A 16897-nucleotide genomic window follows, 5' to 3' on the forward strand; every position below is an offset into this window, starting at 1 on the left:
TTGGCGAAAGACAGCAGGAGCGTGACCGCGCTCCCCGGCACTCAAGGGGTTAACAACTTTTCCATTTATAAAATAATGAATGTCAATTGGTGGAACACATAGAAATATACAGAACAGAATTCAAAATGAGCAATAATCCTACTGTGCAGGCTTCAGTGGGGAGGGGTGTCGCGCCCTCACCCACTTTCCCTCCGTTTGGCTCCCTAAGGGATTGTAATTGGGGAGTTAGATTCAGGTCTGGGCAAGAAGCCTATGGTCCATTGTTACCTACGGCCTATCATATTCTCCAGCAGGGCCAGCACACTGACCAAATGCTCTCAGGAGCCCGGGCTCTATTCTTTGAAATGTTACCTGTGGCTGCCCAGAGACTGCTGACTGTGGGGAAAAGCTGAGAGAATTCGCCCTTTTATTCAATAAACAAACATCTGTGGAGCTGCTATTTAATGCAAACAGCGGTAAAGACCCTTAGCTGTTAAATTGTTATGTCTAGTTTAAAGAAAAGGCATACACATAGATATTAAATTGCATAGATACCTATAAATGCCCAAATAAGTGAAAAGCATTCAAGTTCTTTTAGACAGTCAGTAGGAGAAAGTGCTCGGACAGGCGTAGCATTTCTCTGTTGATCGATGCAGAAGGATCCTTCTTGTAAGGATCACTGGCCACAGGGCTATGAGAAATACGTCCTCTGAAGCCCCACGCTATTGTATGTTCAGTTACAACCCCAGAAGGAGTCACAGAGAATCATGAAGAGATGGGAGCAATGACTCATCATTTTCACGACCCAGAGAGCTTCACAGGTGATGCTAGGACTTCTTGCCTTCCTTTTCCCACCCCCTTTTCTTATGCGACTACATCCATTCTTACACATATTTCACATGGGAAGCCTGGGTTTACCTGAGATCTTTTTGATTCAGCAAAGCTCAATTTCAGCTTTTGAGACAACCCCAAGCTCACCAAGCAGGGAGTATTTAATTTTTTAAAAGGCCTCCCTTGCCACTTGAAAGATTACGTGAACTTGGTGTGGATAAAAAGATTAATGGTTGTGACTACACATCACAATTCTTACCAGGGAAACCTGAGAGTTTATGAACATGAAGTGCCATATTGACATGGGACTGAAGTTTTTGTACTTGATATTTTGGGTACTTATAGAATGTATATTGCAGTTATTTATGATGAGCTTAATTCGGAATATTTTCCTACAAATCAAGACAAATGCTACCTCATTGAAGACTTATTTAACCTTCATCTGGCTTTTCTAAGTAAACAAAAGTGCTTTGAAAAAAATTAAAGTGATACAACAATTAAGTAATATTAAAACTGAAGTATTATCATCAGCAGCAGCATCTCATTGTTTTCATAGTCATTTGGGAGATTATTTTTTATAAAGTTAAGGGGGTATGACTCTATCCTATAAGTATTTGAATTGAATTGAAAGAACAGTTCAAGGTGCAAATAAGAAAAAAAAGCCTTCCTTAGCAGTAGTTATTGGCATAGGTTTGGATACAAAGAATAAATGTAGAGGTAAGAAAAAAAAGAAGAGGAGGGGATTAGAGAGAGAGAGAGAAAGGAAGAAAATCATACACAAGGGTGAGAGGACATTCATGGAAGGAAAAGTAATAAACCTCATTTAGTTTAACGTAATTATTTCTTCTCTTAGGCTTAAAATAGCTCGTGACCTTTTTCCTGAGGCATTTAAGACTTAGGATCACATGAGTGATTTTCATGGTCTTATAAGATTCTGGGAAATGTTAATTCTCCAGAAACAAAATCCCAACAGATACTCATTTTTATATGACATTGGGAGTGTGGCATGTGGCCTATTTCATGGGAGAAAGAATTAAACCCTATAGCAACCTTTTTTTCTGAAATTGTGTGGGGGATAGAATAGGAAAGCAAGAATAAATACAGCAGTCATAATATTAAAATACTGTTCTTAAAACAGTATTTTATGTTACAATAATGGTGTTAATAAAACACATTTCTGAGCAGTAGTAATACAGGTATTTTATAAAATGTGGCTTACTAGTGGTTAAGAGAATGGATTCTAAAATAGGATGATCTGGGTTCAAGTCCTGTCTGTTAAAACCCTAGTTAATCCTCTGAGCCGAGTGATATAACTTTTGGATGCAGTCTTCGTATCATATTCAATATGAATGGCACTTGCTACAGTAGAATAATGTGAGAGGTATGATATCTCTACCACACAGAAGTTTTATGAAGATTGAATAAGAAAACAAGTATAAAAGACTTAGATTGATACTCAGTAATTACTTAGTAAAGATAGCATATGTGTTAATGTTTGTCTACTTTGCTTATAGAACTTAAAAAAATCCTATAAGGAGCATACATTGCTTTTGTAATAAGAATAAAAACAACAAAGACCTACAAAAATACAAGTGACTGGAGAGATTATCTACCTGTTATAACATGTAGTGAAGGCTAGGGAGGTACCTCTATTAGGAAAAATCGAAATTTTTTCCAAAATAATAGCTCACCATCATATATTGATTTCCCCATTATTTATCAGAAAGTGCATGTAAGAGTAAGGCTGGCTGGGCCTATCAGCATTATCTATGTGGAGTTTATTTTGAAGGTAGACTGCAACACATTGCTTACCTGCAGTCACACAAATGAAAATAGATCTATGTAAATTAAACATTAACTAGAGAAATGTTTTTATTCCACTCATATCTACTCCAGTATACTTAAATCTTAATTAATTATAGCCATAAGTGCTGCTTCATATTTGGAAAAAATTAATTCCAGCCATGACTAGTTCTTTAAATTTGAAATGCCATTTTAAAAGAAGCTATTTAGAGGATTTATAAATCAGATGCATTTTAGGTAGATTAAATACAGTCACACATTCTTTGATCTGCCTTCCGCTGAGGGATAAAAGTTACTTCTCCTACCTTGAAACTGGGCTGGCCTTATTGACTTGTTTGAGCAAGAGAATGTGGCTCAAGGAGCTTTCCAGGACTTCCATCCTGTGTTATAAAGAGTCCTGTAGTCTCTGCCCCCGCCTTCTAGAATATTCACTCTGGGGAAACCGGCTGTTATGTAAGAAATCCGACTACCAGGAGACCACCATGCTGAGGATCCCATGATGACCACGTGGAGAGGTTGTATGTAGAAAGAGGGGAAGATGTCCAAGCCACCCAGCTATCTCAGCCATCCCAGCTCAGTCATCAGACACGAGCAAAGAAGCCATCTTAGGGAGCATGCTAGCCCCAGGAGACGGGACATGAAGAACAGAGGAATCCAACTGACAGCCAGAATCAAGAGTATGGTTCTGTCTGAACAATTCCAGCCGTCTCTAGCCAATCAAGCCATTCTGGGGGAGACCCCAAACGTTACAAGTCATGAACAAAACAGAATGGTGTTGGTTTACACATAAAACGTCTAGGGGGGTTTGTTATGCAGCGATAGAAAACCATAAGAGACCCCCTATTTATAAACCAGATGCACCTTAGGTAAAGATTTATTGCTAATCTATTTAACTGTCTTTGTTTCCATTAATACCACATCCCTAAGTCAGTCACTGAGCAAATTAAGCAGAGTCTACTGTCACAAAAGCCTGCTACATGACTGACTAAAGAAGAAACAGTGAACCGATATTTAAAAATTCAACATGTTATTTTTTTTTTCAAAATATCCAATCCTTGTGACATATCCTTACCAAAGCAAACTCATGAGATATCCTTCCATCTGGAGGCAGTTTTGCACCAAAACCTAGAGCTGGGAACATTTTATCACTGTCATAATCTTGAACGATTTCTCCCACTGCTTTCAGTGCCATCCCATAGGCATTCAGTTGGTAAGGATTCATGTAGTGGAGAGAAGTGGGCTGGGCAGGGTTGCCTGATGACAAAAAAAAAAAAAATATTTCAAACATGAGTGATCAGGCTAAAGAGACAATATTTTGGACAACATTATTCTTGATATCTATTTCAGAATGAAATATTTAAAAATTGTGTTTTTTCTGCCTATACCCATGGTATGTCAAATATAGTTATTGTTTTTTTGGTGGTGGTGGTGGGGGGAGAATGGATATTAAAACAGAAATATTTATTAAATTCAATCACATATGTAGACAATTTCCCAAAGATATGCCAAAGTATATGCAGATTATTTTCAGAAATTATTCTTCACTGTCAATATCAAAGGCTATTATTAAAATTCAGTCCCAGAGTAGTATAAAAGTACTTTTGTTAATTTTATTTTATCATAATATTTAGTTTTTTAAGAAAAATATGTGCCTTTAGCTTGAATTCTTATGCCTATAATTAGAAGACTCAACTGAATTAATGAGCTTGAATAATTATGAGGTTTTTCCCAAAGTTGTATCACAAAAATAAACTGAATATTTCAGAAGTATTCCAATTTATCATTTTAAAAAAAGGAGAGCATAGTGGTTTTTAAATTCAAGCTAATTTCAATATCTATATCTGAAAAATGATTGAGAGTTTCTAACTAGACAAAGTAGGAGGCAGAAGGCCCAGGGTTGAGTATTGCCATTTGCAGGACAATATTTTTAAAATGCTTGTGATAAATCCTACCACAGTGTTTACTGGGAGGGCAAGATGAGATTATGTGTGTGGAAGTGATTAAAAACAATAAAGCACCCTGGAAATGTAAGGTTTAAATGCTTCTGTTGTTAATGTTGGGTCATCCACAATGTCCTGAATTTTCAATATCTTATACTATGTGGGATGCTGCCTGTGAAGAGAGATGAATGTGAGAGAAAGTAATATATGTGCTGCCACTTAAACACATTGAGATTCACACTGAATTGCCCTAATTACCAGCACCAGGAAGCCTGAAAGTCTATTAAGTTTCCTAAGTGAAAATGGAAAAGTTAAATGGAACTCTTAATAACACATAAAACTCACTTCTACTTTAAGATATTGCCTGAGGAACGAAAGCCTCGAGGCATAGTTCTTCTCTGCTAAGGAAAAATAATAACAATAAGCACCTGAGATCCAGAGAGACACAAAATCAAGGCGAGATCTTCCCTTGGTTTATAATTCATATAATTATATCAAGAGCATTTCTGGTCTAAAAATAATTCACTGTGTAAATGCGTTTCTATTTCCAAAGGGTTACAAGCATTCAAGGGCTAGTTCCACATGACGTAATTTCTAAAATAAGTGTCTCCTGACCAAGATGGCCTTAATATTCCCCTCAGTTTGACTAAACTTTAGACAGGTTTCTCCTGACTATAGGCCCGAGCTCCCTTTACTCAGAGCACTTACTTTAGATAACTTGCAATTGTAAAACTCCACCTTCTGAGGCCTAAATCTCCTACAACCCAGAAGAATATCTTTCTCAAGGACCTGGGAGCCAGCTCTTTAAAATGTCATCATGAGAAAGAAAGAGATATCACATGATCTCACCCATTTGTGGAATATAATGAACAACATAAACTGATGAACAAAAACAGATCCAGAGACATAGAAGCATCGAACAGACCATCAAACCTCAGAGGGAAGGCAGTGGGGGTGGGGTGGGGTGGGGGTAAGAGATCAACCAAAGGTCTTGTATACATGCATATAAGCATAACCAATAGACACAGACAGTAAGGGGGTGAGGGCAAATGCTGGGGGCGGGGGGTGGAAGCAGCCAGGGAGAGGTCAATAGGGAGAAAAGGAGACATATTTAATACTTTAAACAATAAAGAATTTAAATTTGAACAAAGAAAAGAAAGATACCATCCCTGTCACCTAAAGTCTCTGTGGGACAGTAGGAGCCTAAATTTAAGAAATATTAATTAGCAAATAGAGATGACAAAATCACACAAACCACCTCCTCTATAATGTCCCCCAGTACTTGCCTACCAGTTCACCACAGCACTTAAATTCCTTCCCTTCTTTTGTTTTGGAGGAGTTAAGTCAGTATCTTTCTTCTACTGTAATAGCTTTGATCCCTATTGTAATAGTCCTGAATAGAGTCTTCCTAGCCTGTTTAATTTGTCTGGTACAATCCTTCTTTGACAAATTTCTTCTAAAGTAGGAATTTTGCCACTTAGTCAAAAGCCCACTGGAGCCACAGATAAGCAATACCATTCCTTGGCTAAGTGGTTATTTAGCCACATTCTCAAGTATAAGAGTTGTTACCCAATGGTTGCAATATGGCAACTAATTCAATTTCACTTAGAAAACCACAACCTAAAATAAAAATAGCACTAATATACCCAGCTCGTCTAAACAACTTAGCCTCATGCACAGCTGGGCTTGCTCCTACCCATTCAAAGATGTTGCTTAGCTCTTTCCAGCAACTTCATCCAGATCAGTCTTTTCACTGGACCGCTAAAGGTGTCTTCCTTCCAATCATTACCTCTCAAGTTACCACCCTGACCTGAAATTTGCTTTCTTCTCCTCCAGCTTATGTCTTCCTTGTTTCTACCGGCACTTACTGTCCTCTCTTACTCTTATGGCTCTTGTGTTCTGCACCACAAAATACAGCAATTTGCCAAACTGAGTGTCAATTCCTGAATCCGAGGCCATGTTTATACCACCTCTGTATCTGCAACAATGTCTATGAAGGATGAATTTATAGTAGGTTGATAATATTGGAGCCCAATTAATAATAATAGTAATTATAATAGCATGGACTCTAACATGTATTGAACTCCTTACTTCATATCTCACTAATTCCTTTTCAATGATGTATGGGTATTTTTATTATACCTATGTTTTAGATTACATAATTTTCAGATTAAATAACTTGCCCTAAATTACAAAACAATACTTGGTAAAACTAGAATATGAATCTAGGCAATCGAGTTTCATAGTTCTTATCCTTAGCTGTAACTCTTACTTAGGGCTCTTGTAATATTTTAAACCCTGAATATTATCAAATTGACATCTAATTTTGCTTTAGAGATACACCAAGCTTTTGTAAAATATAATCCTACTTGGATATGATTATTTTTTAAAAAGCTCTTTAAAAAAGCTTTGTCGAGATATAATTCATATAACTTATAATTCACCCTTTTAAACTATACAATTCAATAACTTTAAGTATATTCACAGATTATATATATATACCATCACTACAATCAATTTTAGAACAGTTTCATCACCTCAGGATTTGTTTCTTGAGCCTACGCAGCCCAGAAGACTTACTTCTTCTAAGGCTCACTTCTTCTACCTCTGTGACTTTCTAAATAAATTTTCGCTTATATTTAAAAAATAAAAAAGAAGACGTTCTGTAGCTATTCACTATCATTTCCTTGTCAGTCCATCCATCTCAGCCCTAAACAATAACTAATCTACTTTCTGTCTCTATTAATTTGGGAATTCTGTACATTTCATATAAGTTGAGTTACATATGATATGGTCTTTTGTGACTAGCTTCTGTCACTCCATAGTCATTTCAAGGTTCATCTATGTTATAGCATGTTTCACTTCATATTTCACTCCTATTATTGCTGAATAGTATTCATATCCACATACCACATTTTTCTACCAATTAATGAGCTCGTGGACATTTGGGTTGTTTTCACATTTTGGCTATGTTGCTAAAAATATTCATGCACAAGATTTTGTATGGAGGCATGGTTTCATCTCTCTTGTGTTTATATCCAGGAGTGAAATTGCTGGGTCACATGGTAACTATAATAACTTGAGAAACTGTGAAAGTATTTCCCAAAGTGGCTGCACCATTTTACAGTATCACCCGCAGAATATGAGGATTCCAATTTCTCTTCATGCTCACCAATACTTAAAAACTGATTTGTAGATTATGGCTAACTGAGAATTGTGAATCTTTTTTTCTCCCTCAAGTCTGCTTTCAATTGAGTCAGTTTCCCATTTCCCCAAATTCTGATAGAGATTAAATTGAATCTGGAGATCAAGTTGGGAAATATTACCATCTTAACAGTATCGACTTTTCCAATCAATAAATGGCATTTTTTACACTTATTTAGACCTTTAATCTTTCAACAATTTTTTTCTGAATAGTTTTTAGAAGATAAGTTTTATACTCACTTTGTTAAATTTACTCCTAAGTATTGGATTCCTTTTGATACTATTGTAAATATAATTGTTGTCATAATTTCATTTTCTGATTGTTCATTGGAAATGTGTAGGAAAAAAATTATTTTATATATTGATATTTTATCCTTCAATCTTACTGAATTCATTTATAGGTTCTAATAGATTTTTAAGAGGTTAATTAGGATTTTCTATATACAAGATTATGTCATCTGCAAATAAAAATAGTTTAACTTCTTTATTTCTAATCTGGATATATTTTATATCCCTTTCTTGCCTAGTTGCTCTGGATACAACTTCCAGTACAATGTTGAATAGAAGTGGTAATATTAGACATTCTGTCCTCTTCCTTATCTTAGGGGGAAAGCATCCAGCTTTTCACTATTAAGTATAATGTTAGCTATGAGCTGTTCATTTAGTCCCTTCTTTATTAAGGCAACTTCTATTCCTAGTTTGTTAAGTGTTTTTATCTTGAAAGCATGTTGGACTTTGTCAAATGCTTTTTCTGCATCCATTGAGATGACTGTGTGGTTTTTAAATAATTTTCTACTTACCTTATTTGATTTTTTAATATTAAGACAATGTAGTAAACTCCTGTGAAAAATCTTAGTTGGTCAGAGTATATAATTCTCTCTATGTATTGCTGAACTCAATTTGCTAACATTTTATTGAGAATTTTTATATCCATTTTACATAAAATATATTGATCTTTAGTTTTTCTTTTCTTGTGATATCTTTGTCTGGTTTGGGTATCAAGCTAATACTGACCACATAGAATGAGTTGGGAAGTGTTCCCTCCTCTTCTATTTTTTGGAAGAATGTATGAAGAATTTTCATTAATTCTCCTTTAAGTATTTGGTAGGATTCACCAGTGAAGCTATCTGGACCTAGGTCCAGATAAACTTTGTGGGTAGTGTTAACATTTTATTACAAAATTCAATTTTTTATTAAAGGTCTGTTCAGATTATCTACTTTTTAAGACAGTTTCAAAAGTTTGTGTCTTTCTATTGAATAGATTCTTGCTCTTCTTGCTAATGTTCATCAGTGAATAAAAGCTAGTATTTTAAACCAGTGGGGCTTTAGGTTTTACTTCTATGTTCCACATTTTACTGAATAAAACACATGAATAAAAATCATTAACTTGAAGTCATAATGCTGGAGAATAAATTTAATATGTAGTCTAAGGTTCCTGAATTATAGTTTGGTTTCCTAGTTTCTATTTCTAACTCAGGAATTAATAAGCCAAGATGTATTTATTACTAAAAAGATATTCTGGATCATTTTCCCCCATTGTATAAGAGGACAATTGAAATAAGTGATTTCCAAGGTGCTTTCTTACCTAAAAATTCTATTATTTTGTGAAATGTGAGTCACTGTGAAAGAAATGTGAGGTAAAGGAAATATAAAGTGAGGACCATAATAAGCACAATAAATAATTTGAAAAAAAACCTATATAAATATAAACTGATGACAACTCTGGTAAAAGTTAAATAATGAGATTCATGTTCTAATGATACATAATTGATAGCAGATAACTGTCCTATTTGAAATAAAGTTACCTCAAAATAAAATTAAAAGTCCACTACTTTTCTTTTTTAAAATATTTGATATGCAAATTATAAATATCTGCACATGGACTATTAGATGACACCTCTTCTGAATTAATTAAATATAAATGTGTTAACATGAATAATTTTTAACTATTCAAGTAAAAATAAAGCATGTCAACTAAGGTACAAGTACTTGAATTACATTCATATAAATTAATACTCATAGAAATACTATAAAAATGAGGACTATAAACAAATATCAGGATTATAATTATGTATGGAGAAGGGGGGAGGATAGAAGAAATGGAGTGGGGTACATAATGGGCTTAACTAAATCTGGAATTATCTTTTTAAAAATATGCAAAACAAAAATGACCATATTTTGATATTTAATAAATTTGAATGGGACTATTACATACTTTTGTTATATTTCTTGTAGCCTTCTCTATACCTGAACTAATTCATAATGTTAAAAAGAAAAAGGAAAATTTATCTGAATATCTGAATTTTATATGAAACACTTCAGAAGTATGAAAATATAGAAATAAAATATCAAAACATCATGAAAATAAATATTTATATTTCACGTAGTTGCTGATCATTTTTATTAGGGGGTAGTCATAAAACTCACCATTTGATGCTGTAAAATCAATAGCCACCGTGAAATTGATTTGTGTTCTAGAATATAAGTAAATAAAAATCATTAATAATGAAGTAATTTCACAAAATGTTTGATTTCCATTTGTGTTACCATATTACCTAACATAACTGATTTTCTTAAATATTACTGGCAACTATGTTACAGTACATACACACTGGATAGTATCAGATAGGCAGTTTTCAATGGTAAGAACTTGGCAAAATACCTTTACAATTATACACCTGTAAAATAAAACATAAGGTGTCCGCAATAAAAATGAAGAAGTCAAATTGCAAATAATTATTTGCCAGTCTCCAATGTCCACATTCATTTTTAATTTGCTTTCAAAATTATTCTATAATCCATGTTAAATTATTATGCCCTTAAAAGTGTGATGTGGCTAAAATAATCTCTAGGACTCTAGTAATATCATTTCTTGAACTCATTCTTTCCAAAATTAAAAAAAAAAACACATGATTTTCTCCTGCTTTCCTAAAAAAATGAAGTATTTCAGACACAGATCCATCTCTTCGTGATTACTGACTTCTGGTATGTGTGTGTGTGTGTGTGTGTAGATATAGATGTTTATTTGGATGAAATTGGTTGTGTATACTTTCAGCAATTGATAATTAACCCAAAATGATTTTGGGGGGATTATATTCTTCCTTTTTTTTCTGATAGAAAGATATACCTCTGAGTCTTTCTATAAGTAATTTAGCCCCTTTTTTACCAAGTAAGGCATAAAAACACAAATATGCATCATATTTAATTTAAAAAATAATTTTAATTGAAAAAGCAAATCATTTGAAAACATGACTACTTAGACTATTTTTAGTAACAAATTACTTTGATACTGCACAATTGATTTACCACTTCAGGTCTGAAAGTGTTTTAATGGTGGTAGTGTTGCTGGTGGCGATGATGACATTAGGTATTTCAGCATAGGGTCCCTTTTAGTTCTCTTAGCACTAACTATAGTAACATTTCCTTCTGTCTTTAAAAATTAAGCCTGAAGAGCCCTAAATACTATTCAGGTGTTGAAACAAACTCAATCATTATTTCCTAAGGAATGTATCTTCTATGCTTTACATTTAATAAAAAAAAAAAAAAAACTAATAAAGATTCTCTTTATAGCTACATGGTAATTTCTTTTTAGATTAGAAATTAGGTTTATAGGCTAAGAATATAGGTTAATTTGGAACATACACTAACTAGTATGAACCAAAATGAGTTTTAAAATTTTTAGAAAAAGAATATAGGGACATACTTGGGATACATTTTGAGATAATAAATCTTTTTAAGGAACTTGAAAGAACTGTCACCATCGGTGAATTACCTTGTCATTCTGCTGAAAGGGATTGAATTGACTGTACTACAGGGAGTATGGTGTATTAGAAAGGGTACAGCTTTTGAGTCTGAAAAAACTGGGTTTGAATTCCAACAATTTAGTTACTGACATTAGTCAAGTTTTAAAATTCTCAGAGGGAAGGTGCCTGGCACAATAACATGCTCTCTCTCTCTCTCTCTCTCTCTCTCTCTCTCTCTCTCTCTCTCTCTCACTTTGTTAATCCCCACCCCTCACCCGAGGATATTTTTTCCATTGCTTGCATTTTAAAGAGAGAGGAAGGGAGGGAAAAGGAGGGGGAGAGGGAGGGAGAGACAGAAAGAGAAACATCAATGTGAGAGAGGCACATTGATTGGTTGCCACCTGCAGGGGCCCAGATGGGGGTGGGACAACCTGCAACCCAGATAAGTGCCTTGGACTGGAATCCAAGGCACGATTTTGATTTTTCGGTGTGTGGGCCGATACTCTAACCACTTTGCTATAAGGGCCAGGGCTCAATTCTCTTTTATAACAGTGTTTGCACAATGCTTTCCACATATTGGAATGCCCACCTGGTGGTTGATTGATTTCAAGATTTGATTGGTTCTTTGCCTCATTCTGCATGTCAGAAAGAATCTTACTGTTTTACTGTTTTGAATCAGCAGGATGCAAATCAGAAGAAAAATATGATAGTTCAATTCACAAAGTGCTTCATGGTTGTGACAGTCCCTTAGCCTGTTATTACACCATTTGGATTTTTCATTTAAAAAACTATAATTTAACAATTATTTATTGAGCATTTTCTGATGGTCAAGCCCTTTGTTTAAGTGATAAAGAGAAAGCAGTTGCAAACCAAACACTATCCTTGAAAACTCATAGAGTTTACAATTCCAGCTTCTTACTAACAAAAAAATGAAAAAAACAGCACAGGAGTTTATAACAATTCATAGTTAATAACATAACCTAAATCTCAACTGTGCATTTAAAATTTGTTCATTCCCATGATTTCTAAGAATTTGACATTAATAATATAATGTATACTTACTATATACCAAGTGTATTTTGAAAAAAAATAATAAAAGTTTTTTTTAAGTTGCTAGCAAAACCATAACTTTAGACTATAAGGCAGATTTCTTCAAGACTCTGATAAATTATTTGTGTCATAAAAGTAAGCCAGACAAAACATCTTCATTATTAATCTTGTTACCCTTTTTCATTCTTCAATATTTCTTAAAGACTAATGTTAGAGAAAAAAAATCAACCATGTGTCAAAATAAGAAATCTGAATTTACAGGCAATGACTGAATATTCATATTCAGAATATTCATAAAACTATCACATGTAAGTCTCAAAATATTCTGTTCAATAAGTGTCACTTTAGCTGTCATTCTGTTTTACTATAGTCTACATTTATGTTACATTACATTCTAGAGTATAAAACAAGGCATGCCTGCCAAATTTCATGAGTTAGTAGTAACATCTTATGAGACTTCCCAATTCATACATCCTACTACTGCTAAAATATATTCTTGGAAAAAGTCCTTATTTAACTCTGCCACCTTTCCAAAAACTGTGAATGACAGACACATCAGATGTCAAGATGGGAAATGTAACTAGCAAAGCAAAGATCCATAGAAAACAAGTACAGGTGTGCATACTGAAGAAAACTGCACATATGTATGCACGCCCACACACATGCACACACAGAATAATACCATCTAAAATAACTTTCCTACAACTGTCTTTATACATTAATTCTTGAGAACTAACAACCGTGCTGGGGGTGTACAGAAGGATTGCATTACCTTCTTCCCAATTTCAAGTTCTGTTTAGGCACAAACTTAACATTATTAACATGGAAGATAAACTTTCCACCTTCCTCCTTTAAATGAATCTTGACAAATGCAGATTCAGATCCACAAGCTGTTAGATTCTAGAACCAAAAAGTGCAGATGAGATGTCTTCCCACTCTTAATATCCCTCTCATTATTGCCATGCTCGTACATAGACTTTGCTTCTGCCTTGATTTACTGGCTATGCAATCAGGTTTCTACTTCAGTTCTAGAACCTGCCCTACACCTGTTCACTTGCCTCTGGCATTATCATCAGCCTAATCCTGCATAACCTCAGCTCACTGTGGGCTAAAACTTGAATCCTTTTCTGTCTTACCTTTTTCCTCTTTCGTAAAAGTAGTTCAACTACCTAATTGGCAACACAAACAGCAGCCAGATTCTAAGTTTCGCTGCATCTTCACAATCCCTGCTTCCCATGCCCATAAACTTTAGAGGATTCATTACCCTTGACAACTGAGATCTGCTAGAATGAGGGCAGGCTTTGAGATGCAAATTCAAATATAAATACTTTCACCTACTTGCAATGTGATCTTGGGAAAGCTATTCAATCTCTTTGCACCTCATTTGTAATAAATTAAGAATAATGAAACCTCCCTTGGATTATTTATCATAAATACTCATAGTAAAGTGGGAATAGAGGGAACATATCTCAATGCAATAAAGGCCATATATGACAAACCCATAGCCAACATCATACTCAATGGGCAAAAACTAAAAGTGTCTTCCTTAAGATCAGGAACAAGACAGGGATGTTTGCCAGCATCACTCTTATTCAACATAGTACTGGAAGTCCTACCCAAAGCAATCAGACAGTAAGAAGAAATAAAAGGCATCCAAATTGAAGAGAAAGAAGTAAAACTGTAATTATTTGCAGATGACATGATACTGTATATAGAGAACCCTAGCGATTTCACCAAGGAACTACTAGAACTGATAAATGAATTTAGTCAAATACCAGGATACAAAATACCCAGAAATCAGTTGCACATCTATGCACCAACAATGAACTATCAGAAAAGTGAACTAAGAAAACAATCCATTCACAATTGCATAAAAAATACCTTGTAATAAATGTAACCAAGATGTAAAAGTTCTGTACTTGGAAAATTATAAGACACTGAGGAAAGAAATTGAAGAAGATACAAATAAGTGAAAGCATACACCATGTTCATGAATAGGAAGAATTAACATCATTAAAATGTCCATACTACCCAAAGCAATCTATAGATTCAATGCAATTCCTATCAAGATACCAATGGCATAGTCCACAGAACAATAACAGATGTCACAAAAATTTATATGGAATCAAAAAAAGATCCTAAATAGCCAAAGAAATCTTGAGAAATAATAACAAAGTTGGAGGAATCATACTGCTTGATATCAAGTTATACTACACAGCGGCTGTCCTCACAAAAGCCTGGTACTGGCATAAAAATAGACCTATAGATCAATGGAACAGAACAGAGAGCCCAGAAATAAACCTACACCTTTATGGCCAATTAATATTGAACAAAGAAGACAATAACATAAAATGCAATAAAGATAGTCTGTTCAATAAATGGTGTTAGGACAGATACACATAAAAAAATGAAACTAGACCACCTTCTTACAACTGCACACAAGAATAAATTCAAAATGGATTAAAGACTTAAATGTTAGACTCAAAACCATACAAATCTTAGAAGAAAACACAGGCCGTAAAATCTTGGACATTTCTTATAGCCATATTTTTTTTCTGATAAATCTCCTCAGGCAAGGTAAACAGAAGAAAAAAATAAACAAATGGGAATACATCAAACTAAAAAGTTTGTGCACAGCAAAGGAAGCCACCATCAAAATGAAAAGACAATCCACTGAATGGGAGAATACATTAATCAATACATCTGATAAAGGGTTAATATTCAAAATTTTATAAAGAACTTTTAAAACACAACACCAAAAAAGACACACACACACACACACAATCCAATTACTAAATGGGCAAAGCAATTGAATAGACACTTCTCCAAAGAGGACATACAAATGGCCAATAGATATGAAAAGATGCTCAAAGTCACTAGTCATCAGGAGGATGCAAATTAAAACCACAATGAGATGTCACTTCACACCTGTCAGAATAGGTATCATCAACAAGTCAACAAACAAGTGCTGGTAAGGATGTGGAGAAAAGGGAACCCTCATGCTTGTTGGTGGAAATGCAGATTGGTGCAGCCACTGTGGAAAACAGTATAGCGGTTCCCCCCAAAATAAAAAATGTAACTGCCTTTTGATAACCCAGCAATCCCACTTCTGAGAATATATCTGAAGAAACCTGAAACACTAACTCGAAAGAATATATGCACCGCTATGTTCATTGCAGCATTATTTATGATAGGCAAGATCTGGAAGCAACCCAAGTGCCCATCAGTAGATGAGTGGGTAAAACAAGCATGGTCATTTACACAATGGAAAGCTGCTTGGCCACGGAGGGGAAGAAAATCCTGCCTTTTGCAGAGATGTGTATAGGCCTGGAGAGTATTGTGCTGGGGGGAGTGGGCCAGTGAGAGAGGGACAGGAGCCATGTGATTTTGCTTATATGTGGAGTTTAGTGAACAGAATCCCCTAAATCTCATGACATGCAGCTATGGGGCTGGACAACAACACGATGGACAACCACTGGGCTGGACACTATCGAGACAGGCAGCTACTACTGCCAGAGGCAGCTTCCCAGCCAGGCATTATCGTGAGAGGAAGACACTATTAAGATGAAGACACTACCATGAAAGGCTGTCACTATCAGGCAGCTACAGGCCGGGCACTATTGTAAGAGGCAACTACCCAGCCACGAACTATCAGGAGAGGCAGCTACAGGGACCAGACTATGTTAGAACAGGCATCAACATGGACATTTCTGTGATATGTAATAATAATAAGGGGGAAATAAAATATGGTCTTGATTGGAGAAAAACAAATTAAAAAAACCCTTCCTTGGATTGTTGTGAGGACAAGAAAAGCATCTATAGCCGACACTCAGTAAGTAGTTGTTCTAATTATTATCATATCATTGATGCTAGTTTTGTAGGACTTGACTTTTGTGTACTTCTTGGAAAACTGGAGGATTCTGTGATTACATTTCTGGACCTGCCAGAGAGCTGCAGGTTCTTCCTCAGCGCCTGACCCTCCCATGTCAGACTTCCTTTCCTCTCACCAGCCCCTAAGTCCCTAACATGCCCACCTCAAACTGAACCCCGAGTGATCCAACCTTTTAGAACTTACCTGGGTCCTTCCTCAAACAAAACCCCTCTGCATTAAGTAATCATAAGCTTTGAGCCCTGCCTTATTTTCCTTTCTATCGTTCCAAGCTTTCTGGATTTCTGAGGGATCAGTGAAATGTCAAAAGAAAGAATAAAACTGGAGACAAGTGATGTGATTCTTCAACTATTTATGCTAATAATCTTGGTCTTTACTAAATCTAATTTTCACAAATTAACAAACCTTTGTGCTTTCTCTAGACTGAAGACTGATTTCAGTTTTGTTTTTTGTTTTTA

General features: G+C 35.0%; 1 protein-coding gene across 4 annotated transcripts in view; it reads right to left on the reverse strand.

Annotated features, from left to right (window-relative positions):
• CPNE8 (copine 8) overlaps nt 1–16897 on the reverse strand; it is a 191837-nt gene that overhangs the window by 34141 nt on the left and 140799 nt on the right. For all 4 annotated transcript variants that reach the window (XM_059682550.1, XM_059682551.1, XM_059682552.1 and 1 more), the window contains 2 exons: nt 10185–10231; nt 3686–3867 (listed from right to left, as the gene is read on the reverse strand). In XM_059682550.1, the coding sequence (XP_059538533.1) occupies nt 3686–3867; nt 10185–10231 (229 nt within the window). The remainder of the gene's footprint in view (nt 1–3685; nt 3868–10184; nt 10232–16897) is intronic.

Source organism: Myotis daubentonii, chromosome 2, assembly GCF_963259705.1.
Source record: "Myotis daubentonii chromosome 2, mMyoDau2.1, whole genome shotgun sequence".
In the NCBI taxonomy this organism is placed as follows: domain Eukaryota; kingdom Metazoa; phylum Chordata; class Mammalia; order Chiroptera; family Vespertilionidae; genus Myotis; species Myotis daubentonii.